The sequence below is a fragment of the Zeus faber genome (genome assembly GCF_960531495.2).
Source record: "Zeus faber genome assembly, chromosome: 10".
Lineage (NCBI taxonomy): Eukaryota > Metazoa > Chordata > Actinopteri > Zeiformes > Zeidae > Zeus > Zeus faber.
This window is the reverse complement of record NC_137199.1, coordinates 22,389,273-22,411,361: the sequence shown is the minus strand read 5'-3', so window position 1 is coordinate 22,411,361 and position 22,089 is coordinate 22,389,273. Positions and strand designations below refer to the sequence as shown.

The 22,089-nt window shown below is 52.3% G+C and overlaps 1 protein-coding gene across 1 annotated transcript in view; it reads right to left on the bottom strand.

Moving 5' to 3' along the window:
- tenm2a (teneurin transmembrane protein 2a) overlaps positions 1-22,089 on the bottom strand; it is a gene marked incomplete at both ends in the record, with an annotated part of 167,439 nt that continues 145,350 nt past the window's right edge. The window contains 23 exons of the mRNA XM_080008600.1: positions 1-738; positions 951-1,081; positions 1,263-1,530; positions 1,810-1,920; positions 2,059-2,469; positions 2,582-2,851; positions 3,100-3,657; positions 3,968-4,264; positions 4,401-4,636; positions 6,732-6,907; positions 7,239-7,882; positions 7,966-8,139; positions 8,483-8,584; positions 8,934-9,088; positions 10,986-11,215; positions 11,352-11,372; positions 12,165-12,414; positions 12,824-12,967; positions 14,249-14,516; positions 14,774-15,035; positions 15,852-15,971; positions 16,287-16,497; positions 16,773-16,919. Of these exons, the coding sequence (XP_079864726.1) occupies positions 1-738; positions 951-1,081; positions 1,263-1,530; positions 1,810-1,920; positions 2,059-2,469; positions 2,582-2,851; positions 3,100-3,657; positions 3,968-4,264; positions 4,401-4,636; positions 6,732-6,907; positions 7,239-7,882; positions 7,966-8,139; positions 8,483-8,584; positions 8,934-9,088; positions 10,986-11,215; positions 11,352-11,372; positions 12,165-12,414; positions 12,824-12,967; positions 14,249-14,516; positions 14,774-15,035; positions 15,852-15,971; positions 16,287-16,497; positions 16,773-16,919 (5,924 nt within the window). The remainder of the gene's footprint in view (positions 739-950; positions 1,082-1,262; positions 1,531-1,809; positions 1,921-2,058; positions 2,470-2,581; positions 2,852-3,099; positions 3,658-3,967; positions 4,265-4,400; positions 4,637-6,731; positions 6,908-7,238; positions 7,883-7,965; positions 8,140-8,482; positions 8,585-8,933; positions 9,089-10,985; positions 11,216-11,351; positions 11,373-12,164; positions 12,415-12,823; positions 12,968-14,248; positions 14,517-14,773; positions 15,036-15,851; positions 15,972-16,286; positions 16,498-16,772; positions 16,920-22,089) is intronic.

Here is a 22,089-nt window from a genome sequence, read left to right as displayed (position 1 = left end):
TTACCTCTTGCCCATCTCGTTCTGTCTGAGGAACTGGATGTTGTTGCTGCTGTCGGCCAGTTCTGGGTACTGCTCCACAGGCAGCACGTAGTAGCCGTCGTAGCCCTGCACCCTGCCTGTCGTCAGCAGTTGCTGTCTCTCCCCCTCTGTCCACAGGCGACTGCCCTCCTTCCCGTCTCTGACCCTCTGCTGTTCCCTGGCCCAGGCCCCGGCCAGCGCCCTCTGCCTGGCCAGGTCCAACAGTCTTACCTTCTCCTCGTCCACCACGTCCAGGGCCAGCTCGTAGCGAACGCTCAGGGCTAATGACGGCACCGCAAACTCCACGGTCGCCCCTCTCCTCGACCGGCTGCTGACCGTCACGTTGATGCCGCTCTCCAGCGCCTTGCGCCCGTTGGTGAGCCCGAGGGCCAGCAGGTCGCTGTCGGCCGAGCCCACCTTCACGAAGAAGTGGCAGTCCTTCCCGTCCTGGGTGTAATGCGTGCCGTCCAGGTAGAGGGCGCCGTTGAGCACTAGAGCCACTTTGCGGCTGTCGTCGCTGGCCATGGCGGACACGCCGGCCACCACGCGGCCCTCCTTCAGCGCCAGCATCACTCCGCGGCCTATGATGGGCGTGCTGGTGCCGAACCAGTGGCCCGGCTTGGCCTTGCGCCCCCGGCGCTCTTTGTTAAGTAGACGACCCTCCAGGGCCATGAAGGCTTGGTTGTGGCGCTCCGCCGCCTGCTGCACACCGGTGATAAGCTGCACGAGAAGGTTGGAAAAGTTACAAAATCGCTCTCCATGAAAAGACCGGCATGTGTTAAGAATGGCGGCATTAAACACATTTAGCCTGGGCCGTGATGAACACAAAGTACGTCGCATGAACATCTACCAGAATGAACAGCCGGGCGTCTGGGATCCACATGGAACCGCGTTATTATGAGGGGAACCGTGCACAGGACTGTGAAACATACCTGTCCGTTCTCACAGTGCTGCGTGGCCTGCAGTTCATACGGTGGCTCGACAAAGTAGAGGGAGTGACGAGGGAACCCCGGGATTATGTTACTAAGCTGGAAGCCGAACATCACCAGCCAGCTCTTCACGTCTAGAGCAGCGGAGGAGACGGAAGTGAGGGACAAAGAACGAAACGTCTTTCAAAGTATGACATCATATTTTCCGCTCGTACCGGGAAAGAAACCGATGAACCACGCTGAGAGCAGCAGACGTAGTGTCTCGCGCAGTGGACGGTGAAACACACTGGCATCGCCCTCCTTTCTCCAACCTACCTGTGACGTAGTTCTTGACGTCCAGCATGTCGCTGAGGGGATTGTTGTTCTTGAACATGTACAGGTTGAAGGGGGCGGGGTCTTTGCCGATCTTGTGCCACATGCCGTAATCGGGCGAGGTCCAGCGCCCGGCCAGCACGTCGTAGTCCCGCTGAGTGAAGTGGACCAGCTTGGTCAGGTGGTCGTAGAGGCCGCCGTGGAAGCCCACCACCAGCTGGAACTCCGGGTTGGAGTCCAGGTAAACCTCCCCGTAGGCCGTGTACTGCACCTGGTAACGCGGAAGGCGGAAAATAGAATAGAATATGAGAATATGAATTTTTTTCGGGGAGGATTTCGATTTTGCTTCCCCATCGATTAGCGCGGGAACGGTTCAAGCCGAAGAACATGGGCCCCCGGAGCTCGGTATTGACCGTGTTGCACGGACGCTTATTTTACAAGAAGGCTCGGAGCCGACTCGCCCAGCTGAGGGGAAGCCGCGAAAAAATATTTAATTCCACTCATCCCGAAATACAAAACGAGCTTCGGGAGTGTGACCCGTGCCGGTTACCTGTTTGATCATCTGTCCGTTACTGCTGAAGACGGCCAAGGGTGTCCCCGTGTTGTCTGAAGCTATGTAGTACTCCTCTCCGCTGCTCACCTCCATGGCAAAAAGATGGCCCTGATCCACGAGAGACAGAGAGAGTTTACGTAGTTGGTTTTAACACTTATTCAAAGCATACTGTACTTGCATACAGAATTTTTTTTTTTTCTTCCATCCGATGCTTTCGCCCGACCCCTGTCCCCTGTCCGCGCCCACCTGTAAGTCATAGTAGAGGGAGGAGATGTCGGAGCTCGAGTGGTTGAAGATGTGTGTGACCCTGGCGGGGTGGTTGAGATTGGCGTAGAAGAACTGAAGGTGCTGGCCCAGGCTGTTCCTGGTGGACACCCTGCGGCCCAGGCCGTCGTAGTGGTACTGGACGCTCCAGCCGCCCGGCCCCCGGTTGTAGGCCCGGAGCAGCTGGCCCTTGGAGTTGTACTCGAAGACGTCGGCGCCGCGCTGACTGAGGAAGCCGTCCTCGTCCAGGCGGTACTGGACGTCCCCCAGGCGGGTGATGCGGTCGCGCAGGTCGTAGCGGAGCGGCGTGATGCGGGCGCCGTTCCCGGGGTTCAGGAGGTGGAGGTTGCCGTTCAGGTCGTAGTTGTAGCGCCAGATGGACCGGTCGTTCACCTGTGTTGAGATGACAAACGGAGCCAATCAGCAATATACTGTGGAAAACATGTAGAACGGATTCGCCAGAAAGGTAACACCGCCGACCGCCCCGTGCAAACGGCACACCCACCTTGACTCCGCTGAGCTGTCCGTCCCCATCGTACTCGTAGCGGTATTGGGTGGTGTTGGCATACGGCCCAATCTTCAGCTCTCTCTTCACCACCCGCCCCATGCTGTCGTACTGCACCGTCATCCAGTACATGAGCGAACGGAAGATCTCATACTGGACCTCTTTGATGCGGCCGTGGGTGTCAAAGTGCTTGCTCAGCGTCATGACGGCTGTGGTGATAATCTGATTGATGTCGTAGTAAATGACTCCAAACTTCCCAAAGTGCTCCACCTGCAAGAGGAACGGAGGTCAGGGAGATGATTTTGTTTCAGCTTTTACATCTTTGCCCGTTCTGTATTAGCATGTTGCCGTGGAGCAGCTGATTGGCAATTGCTCAAAATAGAGATTTCAGGCTCCCCTTTCAGGGCTGTTGCTATGGACGCACGGGGAAATCTAAATAGACTTGGTAATGCAAGGTTGAGGGTTTCATTACGTTACATACAAGTTAATACATGAACCCGTGCAATAGATTCCCGCACCTTGCCAGAGATTTCGTCGTAGCGGTACAGGTCAACGGGGAGTGGCGTCTCGCTGATGACCGGCTTCATGCTGGCGATGCGGAAGCTGTTGTCGTGGTACGTGTAGTCGAACCTGGCGTTGACCATCCCCTCCTCGCTGAAGCGGTAGATCTGCTTGTCGATGAGCGGACCCATCTTCCGGTACCGAATGGTGCAGGAGAAGCTGCCGCTCTGCAGGTTCACCATCTTCAGCACGCCGGTGGTCTCGTCGTAGCCGAAAGTCACGGCGGTGCTGTCGTACACGATCTCCGCCAGCTTGGCCAGTTTGCCGTACTTGTAGAGGACGCGGCGGCCGGTGCCCAGGAAGTGCGTGGCCTGCGGCCTTCCGTCCTCGCTGAAGTCGTGTATGATGGAGGCGTTGCTCTCCGGGGGGTTGTAGGTGTTGCGGATGTAGCCCACCGAGACATGTGTGAACATGGTGTGGCGGGCCACGCTCGGCATGGTGACGGCCGTGACACGACCCGAGCTGTCAAACTCAAAGATGTACTGCTTCTGGCTCTGCAGGAGCAGCACCATGGACTGGAAGGCAGGAAGGGAAATAGGAGAAGGAAGAAAAAAAAAAAAGCATATTAAATTCATATTATCATTACCAACCGGTCCTTTTGTATTATATATGGAAATGGATGACTTCCCTTCCGTGAAATGGGACGGAGAAACACTTTTTTTTCTCACCTTATTAATTTAAACCCTCATTATCATAAAACTGATATATCATATCAGCTCAATTCACCGCTCCAAATTAATGCACTCCCTCACTCTCTCCCGGCCCCGGGAGAGAGTGAGGGAGTGATCCCATGATGATGAGTTTAACGGCCGAGGCCGAACTTACTTTGTCCAGGTAGCTGTAGCTCCACACCTTGCCGTCCACGAAGGAGCGGGACACGACGCGCCCTTGCGCGTCGAACTCGGTGCGCTCGCTCATGCTGCCCCTCTGCAGCCCCACAAGCTGGCCGGTGCTGGAGTAGGACACGTTGACCACGGCCAGGCTGCTGCTCGGCAGCCACATGGCCGGGCGGCCCTGGGCGTCGTACATGATGCGCAGCGTGAACTTGCGGTGGTCGTCGTAGATCTTCTCCGTGCGAGTGTTGCGGTCAAAGTCAATGGAGAGCAGGTTGCGTCCGTGCGCCTGAAGGGAAGGACGACGTAAAACGATTACCAAACGGCTATTAAGTGGAGAGACATAAGCTTTAGTAGGTGTCAACAGATGCAAGTACAAAAAGCTCCGGCATCGCGGCGACAGGCGGGAAAACAAGTCAGCTCACCCTCAGCTTCCTGCCAAACACGGTGACCTTTCCCTTGGTTTGCTCCTTGCGCAGCCGCCACTCGATGGAGTTGAGGCCGTTGTCGGTGGGGAGGGTGATGTTCCGGCGGCCGATGGTGGGGCTGACGGAGCCGGCCAGGATGTGGGGCTCGGTGTGGAAGCTGATGCCCATCCCGTTGGCGTACATCACCCTCAGGGTCCCGTTGTTACACAGCTGGTAGCTGTTCCTCACCTGGTCTGTACAACAATATAAACGCAGGTTCAAACGAGGAACCGCCGCCATTGCCAACCCTGCGGCGCAAAGGCATTACGAAATGATAAAGGAAATTAGAGCGACGGACGTGAGGCACTTATCGTCTCATCACTCGCGTCATAAATATTTAAAATATAAACCGTAATTCAATATAGTGTTAGCAAACGCGTAAGATACAAAGAAGCTCTCCAGCCATAAGCCCAGGGGCTCAAATCCTTTAGAGTCAGATAATGGCAGGGAATGGCTCTGGGGCGGCAGGGAGCTGACAAATCCCATTTCTGTCTTTTTTAGAAACCTCCAGATATTCCGGAGAGGAAGCACGAGGGGGAAACTAAAGGAAACGACTCACACCGCCGAAAAACCTTAAAAGAGAAATCCGGTCGGTAAATTGCTTTGTCTGGTGTGTGCCAACAGGCAGCTTGATCTCAATGACATGATTGTAGATAAGATAAAAAAAAAAAAAAAAAAAAAAAAATTGGCCCCAGGAACGCCTGACAGATGCGGAGGAGGTGCCTTTTATTTCCTTTACAAAAGGTGAGAGGATCAGATGGTGTCTGCCGTTGAAGGCCCCCCCCCCCTCCCCCGCCCGTAAATGACAGTAATCCATATGGCCAATTTGTAATAAAGCTGCAGGCAGATTTTTAACACCGCCTCAAACAGACAAGAGAAGCTTTTTTTTCCATTGACTCGGCAACAGCGGCCGTTAGATAAATCTTCCCTGCTCCCTCTATCTGAACAATCTCTGTAATGGAGAAAGAGAGAGGGGGAAAGAGCACGAGAGAGAGAGAGAGAGAGAGAGAGGGAGAGAGAGAGAGAGAGAGAGAGAGAGATAAGAGAAAGAGGAAGTATAGCCGCTCGAGGGCAAGGGGGATTCGCTGCGCAGTAGTTAATGAAGAGAGAGAGAGGGAGAGGGAGGGAGAGAGAGAGAGAGAGAGAGAGAGAGAGACCGATCAGCAACCAACTCAGCAGAGAACTGCTTCGAAACACACACACACACACACAGCGCCGTGGAAACCTTAAAAGCTCTCTGAGTAACTTTTTTTTTTTTTTTTTTTTTTTTTCATCTTTTTTATTTTTTCACCAGCTACTCAACTGTTTCGGGCAAATACGCACAGCACTTATTCCTATTCTCCAAGGCCTTCCAGACTTCTAACGGCCGGGATTCATACCTCTGTCACGCCACTCGTGGCGGTCAGTGGGGGACTAAGGAGAGGCAATTATTCTCGGTCTTTCCCTGTTCTCTAAACATACTGAATAAGCTGAGGGAGCCTGGGAACCGGGTGAGGGCGATGAATATATGTGTTTGCGCGCGTGTGTACTTAGGTGTGTGTGTGTGTGTGTGTGTGCGTGCGTGCGTGTGTGTGCGCGCGCGTGCGTGTGTAAAACAGGGATCGGGGAGAGGGAGCACACAGGGGAGATATGGAGCGTTCATTTACATGAGTTAATGAATTTAGCTGTAATGGTATTCAAACGGCGAAGAGCCACTCATATATTTCGACGTATTAGTCGTTTCGAATCGGGGCGAGAGGGGAAACTAGAGTGGGGTGGGAAAAAGTGAGAAATGATTATGCTATCAATTGGTCAGGAGACCCTTTGCATATTTACCTCAAGACGGCGGGGGTATTAAATTCACCCGAAGTGTACGCTTTGCGAGTGCCTCCACCCTGGTCGTGGAATAACCATACCGTGTAGGTGTCTCCTTCGGCGAGCTCAAAGCCACATTAGAAGACGGTGATACTGAAGGGTGCAATTGTTTTTTTTTCATGAACAGGATTATTGTACCTGCTGTCTGTATCCTGTCTGTTTTAATGGGATATTCTTTTTCGTTTTCATGAAACTTACCACTTTGGCTCTTGGAAAAAAAAAAAAATCACAGGACCCCATTAAATAAAGGTAACCAAAAACATAATGCAGAAGTGTAAAAACTTGAATAAACACAATTTATCGATTATTTCCAAATATCTTAGTTTGTCTCAGCAGCAGTGTGTGTTTGCAGAAGCACACATTGAAATAGCGCGAGTTCCTTCCGTCTGCTTAATACTTAATGTGTAATACAGGCGTCAAAGCGTGTGTCTCTACCTTGCACCACGGTGTACGAGGCCTCCACGGAGGACAGGTTTGTGATGACGGTGACGTCGTCGTCTCGGCTGGAGCTCTCGATGTCGATGTTGATGGAGCGCTCAATCTCGCGGTGCAGACTGGTCACCATGCCCGTGGGGTAAGTCACGTTGGTGAGACGACCCTCGCTGTCGTACCTGTGGATTCAGAGATGCACAGGTTGGCGAGGAGAGTACGACACAAAGACGCGCATGTTGAAAAATAGGTCGAGGAATTTCTGCGAGCTAGGAAAAGAAAATTCCTCCTTTCTTGTGAGCTACTGCTTTTAGGTGTAATTCCCAGAAGTAACACTGGAGGGCAGCAGTGCGCTGTGTAAATTGCTGGGAATGCCGTGCCACAAGACGGGTTAACGTGTGAAGAGGCGAATAGTCAAGTCAGATGACTTGAATGGTGCAGATAGGACAAGTAATTAAAGGCACACACGCTGAAAGGCAAAACACAAGAGTTCTCCGCCACCATTGCACTCACTGGTAGAACGTCGTCCATCCAGTCTCGTCGGCTTTGGTCGCCAAGAGGCCCGTGTTGCCACTGTAGCCCAGCAGAGCCACCTCCTGTCCCAGGGCCAAGACGCTCCTCAGTCCGCCGGTCGGATCCAGGCCGAGGGTCACCACCTCGTTCTCCGGCAGCAGCACCAGTCTGAGCAGGCCGGCTCCGCCGCCCTGGCCCAAGCCGTCTCTTCTCACTCGCACCGTATTGTTGCAGTTGTCCACCAGGGTAGCCAGCTCGCCGTCGGGGCCGTAGGTGAAGTTGTAAAGCGGTTCCCCGGTCACCAGGCTCACCGTCTGGATGTGGAGCCCCTCCTGGTTGAAGACGTACAGCTCCTGTTCCCGTGGCGACGCCACCTCATATTGCCCCACCCCGGAACCGCTCAACCCGATCCCCGACACGGCCGGGCCCGGACGATTGGCCCGGACCGCTCGGATGCGGATGTTGTTGAGGTCGGCGATGAAGAGGGTTCCGTCGGGGGAGACGGCCAGGGATGCCGGGGAGTTCAAGCCGGCGTCGGGGGCGTAGCCGTCATCGCCGTAGAAGCAGTTGCAGTTGACGTCGTTCTTGCAGTCGCAGTCTGACGTGGTGCCGGCCAGGAGGGAGATCTCCCCGTTGGTGCTCACCTGAGGAAACGACATCCATTTTAGGACCTGAGCCCCGGTGAGAAAAATGGAAAATTTGATGAACACAGTAATCGGCCTCATACCTGTCTGACGCGGTTGATCTTTTTCTCGTCGGTCTCGGTGATGTAGAGGATGCCGGTGTGGGACAGAGCGATGGCCGTGGCGCTCTCCAGAGCGGCGTGGATGGCCAGTTTACTGAGGCTGTAGTCGATGCCCGGGACCTGACAGTGCATGGGGCGGCCTGCGATGATGCTCACCTGCGGATCGCGTGAGATACTGTTCGTGGAAATCGTAGCAATGGTAGCTCTATTGCAGCGGCTTGACCAGAATAACCTTTGATCGCCTGGCGAGTTTTTGTCACACTGGAATACTTCTGCAACTAATTAAGCATCAAAGTTGCCATCCCAGTAGACCCTACAACTTTTAAGGCGAGAGCGTTCCCTATGAAAACACTAGACTGTGAAAATTCCAGCCTATTCTTTCTAAATTGGTGGAAGATAAACTAATTGGAGCCGAAAAAACCCGATATATATATATATATATATATGAAACCGTTCCCTCCCCGGGGGGATTTGCAGTTCCAGGCCTCGCGGTACAGACCTGGTGGTTCTCAGTGATGCGCAGGATCACGTTGTTCTCCAACACGTACAGGGAGTTGTCCATGGGGTTCACGGCCAAGTCGGTCGGCCACTCCAGGCGCACCTAGTGGGCAGAAGCGGCCGATGTCAAGCCACCGAGAGGAGGGAGGACCGGCGAGAGGTTGCCAGGGTTTAGACAGGTCCGTACTTCATTTTTCCCCAAAGTGACAGCGGCGCTCACTCCCTTGATCTATTCATTCGTCTATGGCTTCAGCCTCTTAAATCCCCTCCCCGAAGCAATCACTCACTACCCTCCTACCTGGCCGGGTTCCACGCTGGCACCTCGGCTGAGCTCCTCATCAGGGTGGCTAGATCGTCATCTATCACCCCCGCCCCCACCCGCCCCCCAGCTTTCAATGCCTTTCCTCCCTCCCTCCCCCACCCTCCGCCCCCCTCCCCCACCGCCGCAGTACCTGGCTGACGTCCATGCTGGCATCACAGCTGAGCGGGCGCACGGCCGTCAGATCGTTGGCCCCCAGCAGCGTGGAGATGATGCCGTTCTGGTCCACCTTACGGATCATGGTGGCGTCCACGAAGTACATCAGCCCGTTCTTATCCACCGCGATACCTGACGACACAGGAGAGAGAGCGAGAGAGAGAGAGGGAGGGAGGGAGGGAGAGAGAGGGCACCGGGATTAACCCCAATAACTCGCGGGGGTAGAACCCCAGAAACGCTACCGTTGTTTGTGTGAAAATGCGGCTCCGGCGACGGCACCGATGGCGAGCACGCCGACAGGGCTCGGAAACAAGAGGGATTGAACGGGCGTTGAACTGCAGGAGAACGCTTCGTTTCACGGATCGTTGTGATGCAGAGTTGAACTGATGCCGCTCCCCGAACAAAGCAGTCGACGGCGAGAAGATTCTTCCTTCCCCCCCGCAAACATTTTACATTTACCAGACGCTTTTATCCAAAGCGACTTAGAATTATTCAAACACCGACGGACGCAGCCATCAGGAGCAATTAGGGGTTAAGTGTCTTGCTCAAGGACACTACAGCATGCTAGCAGGAGGAGCCTGGAATCGAACCAGCAAGCTTTAGATTACTAGACGACCAGCTCTACCGCCTGAGCTACCATCCCCACAAAACAGTCCGCAAAGCCTGCGGACTGACTCCCAACGAGGAGGGAGCGATCCCTCCTCCGCCTTGCCCTCCTCTCTTTATGTCTCTGATTTCCCCCTGTCTCTCTCTGTCTCTCTCTCTCTCTCTCTCTGTCTGTATTTTTTGGTCTGTTTGTTTGTTTGTCTCTCTCCTCTCCCTCCCGCGTCTCTCCCGCCCTCCTCCCTTTAGCAGCGGTGGGTGCGGTGTCAGCCCTGTCAGTCGAGCAGGCAGCGAGCGCTCCGCCGGGCGCATTTGTTCTCGGCAGCCGTGCCCCGAAATAGCTCGGAGACACCGGGAGAGAGGAGCGGAATTGAGGTGAGAGCATAACAGAGAAAACGAGGTGTAAATAGAATCTGGGAAGGGGAGAGAGAGAGAAAAAAAAAAAAAAACACGGGCGAGAGAGGGAGAAAGAAGGGAAGCGAAAACATGGCCAATTGCCGGTCGGCTATGTTTCACAGGTGAGAGGGAATTAGTAGCTCCTTACGATGTCTTTTGCCCCTCGCTCTCGCTCTTGCATTAATGGCCGCACTCGCCCACGCACTGACAGAATTACGCATACACACACACGCGCACGCATGCATACGCGCACACGCACACGCACACACACACACACACACACACACACACACACACACACCAGACGCACGTATCCGTCAGTGGCGGGAAATGTGACAGTGTGACATCCTTGACAGTTTGGTGTCACAATGTTCGTCTCCTTTCTCCGAGCTCCAGTGAACCACAAAAATCCTTCCATTAATAAGTTTAACTTTAATCGGGTTTGTAACCTCCTTCCTTTTCTGCCCTGCTTTAGTTAAGTCTCCAGATAGAGACAAATGATAGAGAAGAGAATAAAAAAAAAAAAAAAAAAAACACTCGGTAGATTACCGTCCGTGCGAAAGGTCGGCGATACAGGTACTCCTCACTTAACGCCCGAGCTTCGTTCCTAGGACCAGGTCATTGAGTGAATTGGTCGATAAGCGAGGACCCTTGTTATTTGACGGTAAGGGGGCGTGGCCATTGAGAACGTTACTGTAGTGAATACTGACAAACTGCGAACGGTGATGAGATGAGATGTATATAGTGTATATACAGTGTATATAGTATATAGTGTATATAGTATAAAGTCTATATTGTATATAAAGTATATATAGTGTATATAGTATATATAGTGTATATAGTGTATATAGTATATAGTGTATATAGTATATAAAGGGTGATGCGCGATGAGATGCTTGACCCTGAGACGCCGCGGTATTGTACCATACAGACTGGTCGCAGATCTGGTCGTGGGTCCGAGCGGTCGTTAAACAGGTAGGTCGCTCAGTGAGGAAGTGTTTTTTAGGGCTAAGGTTAGAACATGGCTGACCTTTGGGGCTCATCAGCGTGGCCTCGGTGGCTTTGCCCCCGTCTCCGCAGCGCTCGTCGAAGGGCAGGCACTGCTCCCCGGTGCCGGCCACCACCTCGGCGTTGTCCGAGAGCAGGCGGCTGCCCGTCAGAGAGCGGACGCGGTAGATGCGCCGCGAGTTGGTGTCCGAGATAAAGAGCGCGCCGGACACAGGATCCACGGCCAGGAAGTACTTGTGGGTGGGGTTGTTACTGTGGAAGATTAAAAAAACCAGATAAAAACAGATAAAGATCATTATTATGAAGAATGACTCCCACGGAAAACAGTGCTATTGTTGCCAGGAAATGCAATTTTTTATTTTTTATTTTTAGACAGACTAAGTATTACCTGTGCCGGAAATCTTTGTTCCTTCGAGAGTGGAATTGAGATAAAAGCACAACACAACAAATGTTAATTCAAACAGCGTGCAGGGAGCTAGCTGTGGTGTGAAGAACGGCATTTAAATGTGAGTAAAAAAAAAAAAAAAAAAATGGCTGAAGAAAAATGGTGAGAACTCTCTCTCTCTCTCTCCCGCTCTCTCTATCGTTATCTCCATCTCCCCCTTGCTCCCCGCGGTGCTCTATGGTGGCCAAGACAGGCAATGGAAACAGCAAATTCAAAATGTTAGAACGTCGGCAGCGATCGGCTAAACTGCTGTTCTGGTTGAGAACAGAGAACCTCTCCATTGTTGTGCTTTATTTTTATTTTTTTTCTATTCTGGCCGTGCACATTTGTTTTGCGGCGCGCCGGGTTTTATGCGGCAGGTTTGGATTATGTCGCGCATTTCAATTCTTTTGTTGCCACGCGTTTTTGTGTTCGGCTGCGTTCCTCTGCCTGTCGCGGCCGCCGTAATTACCCAACCCACTCAGTTTTTCTAGCGGCGTTTGCACAGCAAAATTAAAATCCCAATCTGCTTTCTGTAGTAAACTCAATCTGTTCCCTCCTCGTTTTTTTTCCCTCCTTTTTATAGTTTGGAACTCACTTCCAATTACCCAATTTTTAGTTTTATTCCGATCTATTTTGGTGTCTCATCCTCAGATAATTACAAATCCTTAATAGCGGCCGGTTTTGTTGCCCATAAAATGTCCCCCTCTTCTCTCCACTCGCTCTCGTTCCCGTTCCCCTCTTCCCATCCACCCGGTCCACCGCCCTTCACCGCACCTTAGTTCCAGGATGCCGGTGGTGTTCATCGAGGGGTAGACCCTGCGCACAAAGTTGAGGTCCCCGACGTAGAGGCTCCCGTCGATGCCTGTTGCCAGGGCGACGGGCGCCAGGAGCTTGTTGCCGTCCGCCAGGCCGTTGCAGCTGGGGCACGAGATGCTGCGCCTCCGCCCGTTCCCCATCGTGCTGGTGATTACCGGGGGCTGCTGCGTCACAAAGATGTTCTCCCCGCTGCCCTTATGAAGAATGCCTGGGTGGACGGGAGATGGACGGGGGAATACAGATGAGCGGGCACAACGGTGTCATTAGCTAGTTAGTGAAGGATCTTGCCGGCTGAAGGTGAAATATTTCATGTATGCGTGAACTTGCATGAACGCGTGCTTTTTAACTATTATGTGTAAAGGAAAGCGCGGTGAAAGCCATTTGCTTGTGTGTACCGCTCCGCTGAGAAATAGACGCTGTGCGTCCGTTCCATTAGCACATTGATTGGCACAGCGGGCGGACATCTCCACATCAAAACCATTTTAGATAATGGCGCAGTGGACAATGCATCAAAAATGATTATCTTATTAGCGCACAGAGGCGTGAGCGCATGTGCAGGATCCTTGAGCCCGGCGAATTTGGCCCAAGCGTGGGCGACGGCGTGTGCGCGCACGTACCGCTGCGCGTGTTGAGCACATGGTGCTTGTCCAGCGACCACCCTCCCAGATTGGTGGGGTCCAGCTCGAAGCCCTGCAGGGTTGCCGTCCTCTTCTCCCACAGAATGAGGCTGGCACAGGACTCGTACTCGTAGCCCACGGACACTGTGGGCAGACACGGCGGAGGATGAGGAGTTCGATCGGTGTTGGGGCGGAGGAAGGCCGGAGGCGAACGGGTAAAATGCCAAGTATCTAAGCAGTTTAATAGAAATGTAATCTCGGAATCTCAGGGGGGCCATATTCATATGAAGAGTTTCATAACGAGTAAAAGTTCATATAAATCGGGATTCGTGCATGATATGCAGAGCAGGTAGTTAGCACCTATACTCAAACCCACATTAACACCCAACTAACACCATCACGTGTCGCTAAATCAATTAAAAACATTTTGCTCGACAGGCCTCCAACTCTGCAGGCCAAACTGGTTGTCACGGCAACAATCTCTGCCTGGGGAACCATTACTTCCCCATCATGCAACTGTGTTGACACATTCCCGTTGATTGGCATAAACATAGACGCGAAGGCCAGGAGTTTAGGCAAGGTTTTAATTGCATTTCACCTCTCTCAAAATGGAGTTGAAAATAAGGATTGTTAAAAATATATTTTGTTTAATTTAAGTTAAAAAATTTAAAATCAAATAAAAAAAACCTAATTTTAATGTTTGGCTTTGAATGAACTGAGAAGCTCCAGACAAGTCCTTCAAGTGTGCGTATTGCACTCTGATGCCGGTTACGATGAGAGATCCCATTAAAAGAAGAAGCATGCTAGCACCCCATCTACCACATCAGAAAGAACACCTGTTCAGCACCGCCGAGGACGGCTACGCGCTGTGCCTACATCTGTGCCCGCGTTCGATGAAATATAACCGAGATATACTGTATTCTGCATGTCCATTATCTGTTCCGATGCGATTGGAGGTAAATTGGCCCGTTCCCGGGTGGAGCTCCAGATGTCGATCGCGCCTCCAGCCTGATGGCGGCGTGCGGCCATCAGCGGTTGTGAGCCGCTGTGGCGGTGGAATGTAATAGGACCACGGTCCCATGGTTCCTACGTGCTGCCGCGCCAGCTAACCACAAACTCGCCCTGACGGCTAATAACCCTTCACTGCCGTTACAGCTGACTGGCTGAAGCATGTTCAGCCTTGATAAAAAAATAGGCGGACGGAATAAAAAGCATTTAACTGTGGCAATACATTGAGGTGGGGAAATTGGTATATCATTTCATGTTCAAGACACCTCAACCAACGCCGCCTCCCTCTGTCACGGTCAGAGCTCCCTTGCTGGTAAAGTTTATTTATAATCCAGTGAGTAAGTGCAGAACTGAAGGGAAAAAAAATAGACATTTGTTTTCTCTCTATTGCTCGCACACAGCCTCCTCTCTGCTCACCCACGGCCTCCGAAAGCCCGTAGACCCTTTGGCCGTATGCGTCGGTCTTGTCCCAGATATAGGTGTAGGCCAGGTTGGGGGAGGCGTGGAACCACTTCTGGAAGAGGTGCCCTTCCACGGCGACCATCAGGTGGACTTTGAGCAGGCCCATGGACACCACGGCTGGGGTCATGGTCACCTTGAGCAGGGAGCGGTAGCCCTGCGTCCGGGAACTCAGGTAGCACAGCTTAAGGCTGGTGCCTGGCACCCCGATCTGCTCGTGCAGCACCTGGAAGACAGAGTGAGGCGGTGAAAAGAGACGAGGATTAGTGAGGGGATTAGAGACGGAAACAGCGATGTGGAGGCGGAGGGGGTAGGGGGGGGGGGGGTCACGGTTCTGGGAAAGGAACAAAGGGACACGCGAAGGACAGACGGCGGAAATTCGAAACACAATAGCGGACAAGCAGGCGGTCGGCGAGAGTGGGCACAAACGGATGAAAGTCAGGGAGGAGATAAGGCGGCTGCCAAGGGTGAGCGATGGCGCACCTGCGTCTCTGGAATAATGGGTTTCTCCCCGGGCTTGGAGCTGAAGAACGAGGACAGAGGGGAGGCCACCACCAGGGGGTCGGGCCTGATGAAGCCGCTCAGGTCGCAGCCGGGGATGGTGTTCTCCTCCGTCTTCAGCACCAGGGTGTCCATGGCGTAAAACTGGCTCCAGGGCAGCCACACCGTGCGCTCCTGGCTCAGGAAGGGGGCGCGCTCGAACCGCAGGGTCAACGACGCGCCGCCGTTGGCAATCAGGTCGAACCTGGAGGGGATTACGGGGGAAGATGGAAGGTTGTGTGAAAGGAATATGGCCGCGGGGGGAAGAGTGAATTTATGCTCTGCGTGTACGGTGGATGTGTACTTTCACTAAGTGGCTCGGCCATTTGGAATGGAGAGGGGTAAAAAAATAAAAAATAAAAGACGTTCGCTGAAATAAAAATCTACTGACGTCGTGATGGCACGGAATCACGCCACTGTGTCACGGGTATTCAATTAAAATTAGAGGGTGACCCACTCAAATGTCCCCTCCCCTCCCCAGCATAGGTCCAAAGCATGGAGAATATCTAACAACCGCCCGCACTGGGGTATATTTAAATAGTATGACTCTTTCATGAAATTAAGAAGGTCACTGTATATTTCAACATTTCCGACTGAAAGAAATCAAAGTACTTTCCTCGGTCGCGCGCACAAATCATCTCAATAACATATAACTAAAGTGCATATTGAGTCGGAAATCTTCCCCTTTCCCTCCGCTACGTCTTCTTTCTGTTCTTCTTTAGAAGAGAACCGTGCTCTTCTGCTGGTAATGCTGCACATCTTTTACAACCGCCATTGGTTCGTAATATATCGGGCAGATCGTCCTTGCACTCTCTCCGTGGGAGGATTAAACGCACGTCTGTCCACTCGTCTCAACTTGATTTTCACTCGTCGCCTTTTCATCCTGCCGCCGCCGCTCGCTTTTCACACTGGCTGCTTCGCTAAAACCACAAGTGCCTTCTGCCTAATCCCCCCCCCCCCCCCCCCGCACACTCCAAATAATTATCGAGTTCCCGGAGCAGTTGGCGGAGGGCGGACGTACGTTCCGTCCTGCCGCGTCAGCGTGTAGCCGTAGTGCGGGTAGTTGACGAAGGACACGTTCACCCCGACCAACGGGGTCCCGTCTGTGGTCAGCACCTGTCCCCGGATGAGCGACGCCAAACTGAAGGGGGAGAGATGCACGGGGAAAGGGGGGGGGGGGTGGATGGAGCGAGAGCGGGAGAACGAGACAAAAGAGAGTCAGTCATTCCATCGAGGCGGATCTTTTCAGCCGTCCATCAACCGGGGTTTATTCATTTCTCCCTCTTTCACTCATTCAGCTGCGTCCTTTCATTCACTGCCGCGGCCCCCGCGCCGTCAATTAATTTCGAATAATCAGCGCCTCCCCCGATCCGGCCGACTTCCATCGAGCCGACAAACCATGTCCAAGCGAGAGGCCGGGCGGAGCCGCGGGTAGGATTCGGCCCCTCCCCGCTACCTGGAGTTGAAGGGGTTTTCTCCGGGGATGACGTGCGTGCTGTCCCGCCCCACCAGCATCTTGACGCGGTCGTAGAAGGACCGCACCCGGGGCTGGGCCAGCGGGCCCTGCTGGATGACCAGCAAGGGGTCCCGGGACCCCCGGCACAGAGGGCTGTTCTGACAGGGGCTCTGGATGCAGCAGTCTGGGTCCATGCAGTCGGTCAGTCCATCTGGAGGGAGAGAGGGAGAGAGAGAGAGAGAGAGAGAGCGAGAGAGAGGGAGAGAGAGAGAGTGAGAGATAAGAAGGAGAGAGAGTAAGAATTAAGTACATCAGCAGTTACAGAAATAGGAAACCTAATTTTTTCCCCCTCCTTCCTTCCTTCCTTCCCTCCTTCCTTCCTTCCCTCCTTCCTTCCCTCCTTCCTTCCTTCCTTCCTTCCCTCCTTCCTTCCTTCCCTCCTTCCATTGTAGGAGCCTGCTCTTTTTAATCCCTGTTGCCCTTCACCTCCTTCGTTGTCCTTGTTGTCGGCACAGGAGGTCTCCATGGCGACGCTGCATCCGGGGCCCCTCCAGCCCGTCTGACATTCGCAGTGCCAGCTCTGCTGTCCCATGGTGCACTGGCCATTCCCATTACACAGGTTAGGACACCCGTCTGAGAAGAAAGGAAGGGGGGAGGCATAGGAGGGGAGGAAGAGAGCACGGGGAAAGGGTGGGAGGGAAGGGGGGGATAAAGGGAGGAATACAGAGTGATGCTGGATTGCTTGAGCCTTGCGCCGTCAGTGATGACCATACATCTATATATCTATATATCATTATATCTATATATATATATATATATATAGATAGATGACAAACCCAAATACACACAGACAAACACAGACACACACACACACCACACCCACATACACTCACTGCGAGTGTTTTTACTCAATTTATTAACCACATGGTTACATACTGTAGGTATTGACTTTTTTCAGAATCAATTCAATTCTGCGGGTCAATTTCCACGTGTGCTTTCCAATCTCTGTGTCTATATAGCACTGTGCCGGGCTGGTAACACAAGTTTATTTGCGGAGAGAGGTCTGTATGGATTTCCCGGTATTCTCTTACTTGATAAAGCAGCGTGCAATCATCCCCCGCCCCCCCTCTCTCTGAGCCCATCTCTCTCTCACTTATGATTCAGTGGAGGTAATGGGATTCTGATGGCATAAGAGTAATGCTGTCTCATGAGAGAATGACATTATGTTTGACACCGTGCTGTGTGTGTGTGTGTGTGTGTGTGTGTGTGTGTGTGTGTGTGTGTGGGTGTGTGTACGTGGGGTAGCAGTTTAGAAACTCATAACCCTTGGCTCCGGCTTATGCATAAAGCTCTACTGAATATCTAAAGCCCTGAAGCCAGCTCCGTCTCCTGCAAGTAATGCAGGAGCAGGTCCGACCCAAGGCATCCGCTGCATTTTAAATCTGCATGAAGGAATCCGCTAAACGATCTTCGGAAACGGCCGCTGCGAGAATGTTTCGGGGGCCGAAAAAAAAAAAGTCAATTTAGAGTCGTGTTAATTACTGACCGTAAGCTCCGCCTCGGCTGAAATTGTTTCAAACCGTTGTCCAAAATAACCTTGCATCCGCTCTCTTGCCACAAACTTTCCTCTCGCGCCGTTATAAATTGCACTCTCCCAGCGCCCTCTAATCTGGGAGTGTGTTTGCCACACTAATCTGTCAGGGAGAGGGAAACGCCGCGGTGACAGACAATGACAGTGTTTTTCCCCCCGGCGGCGCAGACAGCCAAAAACAAACTTGTCACAATGATTTCCTCTTCCATATAGGAGGGAGCGAGATGCGACAATCTCAATCCTACCAATGGCACACGGAGGAACAAGGCGAGCATGATGGATAAAAACAGCCGGCGTACGAGGAAACGCGGAAAAAAAAAAAAAGTCTACGCATATGTGCACGTGCGCACGCACACACACACATGCACGCACGGACGGGTGCACGCACGCACGCACGCACGCACGCACGCACGCACGCACGCACGCACGCACGCACGCACGCACGCACGCACACACGCACACACACACACACACACACACACACACACACACGCACACTCACAGCCACATAGAAGCCCCGATAGAAAGACCCTGTTGAGCTGTCCTGACATTTCTCTTTCAGTGGCAGCGTGCCCACATAGAGTGTGAAGGACAAAACAACCCACTCAGATATTATGAATATGAAATGCTTTTCATTGAGACCTGCTCAGTGGATTAATGAACATATTTTCACTCAAGTTGGACCGGAGGCTGGTGCCCTCTAACAAATCGCCACATCAATAAAAAAAAAAAAAAAAAAAAAGCCCCGGCGTGATGAATACAAATAGCGCAATCTCGTCCGCGGCGGTGGGCTGAATTAACAGGCATTCCACCCCGATTGCCATTTTATCATATGCTTCAACCGCGGGGTGACGGCAAAGACAACAAAGGACCCTCTGAGAGATGGAATGCGGTCTCATTTCGGCCGGCGAAATGCAAGGAAGGTGGGGGGCGGGGGGCGGGGGTGGGAGTTAACCAGGTTCTCAGGCTCAACAAGAGGAATCAAATCAAGGTTTTTTATCTTTAATTAATACCATTTTCTGCATCAAGGGACAGCTCCCGACGTTGTATTAACAGGGAGACTGGAATAGATTGTCCCCAACTATCGAGCCGGGAACAGAGGCAGTTAGCAGCGATTGCCTGTTAAATGGAGTTGCCATTTAAAGCAGCCAAACACTTATGAAGCGCTTGGACAGGACAATCCATAGTGGGCATTGATCGGCCTGCCCGGACAGGCCAAAAGTATAGGCTCCTCTCTCTTTAATGCTGGGGCCCAGTCGATTCCCCCTCATACTAACAAGAATAAAGTGGGATTTCAGAAACTATTAAGTCCACCCTCCCAACTAATGTAGTTGGGCTCTGATGAAATCCCCTTAAAAAGGAGGAGAAATTGCCTTGGGTTATGGGTCACCACACACAGCGTAGCTTGTGGTGCGCGGGTTCCGCGTGTGTGTGTGTGCGCGCGCGCGGGCGTGTGTGTGTGCCCGTGTTAGATAGAGAGTCTGAGACAGAGAGAGAGAGAGAGAGAGAGAGAGAGAGAAAGAGTGAACCCGCCAAGAATTAAGTACATCAGCGATAGAAAGTAAAGATTTTGCGAAAAAAAAAAAAAAAAAAAAAAAAAAAAAGTTCAGCCATTCACCCCCCTGTATCTGGCGCGGTCTGCTTCTAAAGGTCACGAAGGAAAGGTCGGAGCCATGAATCTGAGCGGGGCGCTCGCGGATGGAGCTGATAAGGCCCCGCCGTACATAAAAACCTCCCGCGCCGACTCCCTCCCTTTATTGTGAAAGAGACGACCGTAAAAAAAGTGATGATTTCGTTCTACGTGCCCTTTGACTAGATCTCTCCCCCCCCCCCCTCTCCGTCTGCTGCTTCTTCAACCCGCCAGCACCCCCACCCCCAATCCCCCCCCCCCCACCCCCATCTTTTTTTTTCTCCGGCTCTACTTCTATGATTTACCCCCGCCCTCCGCCTCCGCCTCCCTCCTCCTCCTCCTCCCCCTCCTCCTCCCCGAGCCAGCTCTTCATAAAACAATGAGAGCTACTGCATTCGGTTTGGAGGGTTAGAGGACAGCATGGACGGTGCTTCTGGGGAGCTGAGCTGTCGGCGATCCGCTCCGCTGTGGGAGGGGACGGGGGGCGACTATTAAGACACCCCCCCCCCCGCAACCTCACCCCCCGTCTCTCGCCGTCATCGTCGTTGTCGATGTTTTAACCTCTGGCTGTGAATGTGGGTTGTTGTTTTTTTTGTTGTTGTTGTTTTTTTTTTTTTTTATCATGGCGTGACCTGACAGAACCGCTGTTTTCCCTTTTCCTCGTTTGCCGTTATCTTTTTGTTCTCTCCCCGTTTTCGTTTTTCTTTTTGCCGCGGCCGTCGAGGTTCCCGCCGAGAACAAATAGTCGCAGGCTGTCCGACGCACGCACGCGCACACACGCCCACACATTAAGGCACACAGATTAATTTGTTAGCCACTCGACTGTGCCCAACTGTTGCCACAAATACCCACATGTAAACACACACTAAACAGCCCTGTTTGTGAGAAAACATTAAAGGCTTGGATCAGTGGCCTATGAAATTTTGCAATTACTTTGTTTTTTTTTTTCCATCTACAGCTTCAGCTTTTTTTCATTGCGTGGAGCAAGTGTGTTGACGCACAAAAAAAAAAACCACACGCTCAGAATACCTGAGCCGAGTTACTGTATGTGTTATGCGTAGTATGGGTTTCGAGTCAGTGATATTTAGATTACCAGGCAGACACACACACACACACGCACACGCCCATGCACATTACCACCCGCTTTGCACTGGTGGTATCACACCCGGTTCTACAGCACCCCACAACATCTAGGCTCAAAGACGAGCCCCCCCCCCCCCGTGCAGTGCACCGTGGGTAACCACAGCGCACCGTGCGAGGAGGGGAGCGGCCATTGAGACTGGAGGACCCCCCTAGTCTACGGACAGATAGCACCACAGGTTCTAGAGAGCCAAGCCAGGCCAAGAAAAACCCACACACACAGCAGCTACAGCTTCTACCATCACAGAGCTAGAGGACAAACCACAGAGTCAAGATACGGTACCTGCTTTGTCAACCATGCTCCCATGGTCTGCAGTCGAGGGGAAAACGTGCAGAGGGTAAGAGACGTGGCATGTAGAGGTTTTCTGTATTACTATTATAATTATAATTATCATTATTATTATTATTATTATTTTGCTTTCTTTTTATAAATGCAAGCAACATCATGCAGAGCTGAAAAGAACAACAGGCGAGCGGAGATAGGCTGAGACTGAGTGTCTGTTGCTAGTGAAGTGTGCTTTGCGCCAAGCTGAGGCCTGACAACTCTTTCATCTCGGGCTGATGCTGCAGTCAAAGCTGCCCTACTTTCAGATAGGGGAACCGGGGAGATCATAAACTGTTATTCCCCAACGAACGTGTGTCTATCTGTGTGGGTGTGTGCGTGCCTCTGTCTTTCAGTGTGTGTGCGCGTGTGCATGCGTGTGTGTGTGTGTGTGTTTGTGTGTGTGTGTGTGTGTGTCAGTCTTAATGTTTGTTTGTGTGTCAGATTGCAATAACAGCGCTGATGGTGACAGGGAAATGAGACTTTTTGTCTCAAAGCACTATGGATAAATCAAACAAGCACGGCATTCATCCATCCACACCAACACTGGTGTCAATAGGAGAGACAGTGATTGACTGACATGAAAACGCACAAACAAACACACACACACACACACACACACACACACACACACACACACAGACACACACGCACGGACACTCCCGCACACACGCGCACGCAGACGCACACGCACACAAAGCCACACAAACGGTGTGAAGTAGATCTTTTTTGATCCTGCTGAGGTGAGGAGTTTTATCTCTCATTCCGCAACTTTAGTGTTTCAAAGGCCACAGACTCTTAAGACTCCCAGGTTGTGGAGTTGAGAGACAACTTAAAAACGATTAAAATCCCACTCTCTCTCTGCTGCCTCCGCCCCCACCCCGTCAGAACTTCCTCTTCTTTCGTCTCCGTTAGACCGGCTCCTGCTTTGGTCCTCCGCCTCTCAACTTTCCCCTCCTCCGTCTTCACTCCTTTTCTTCTCAAATCCGTTTGACAAAGGCGGGAATGAGCTGTTGCTTTCATCTTAATGAGAACGGGCGGATTGTTTTTGGTGCACACCTCTATGTGGAGTCACATAAGGACACGGGCACAGACACACACAGACACACACAGACACACA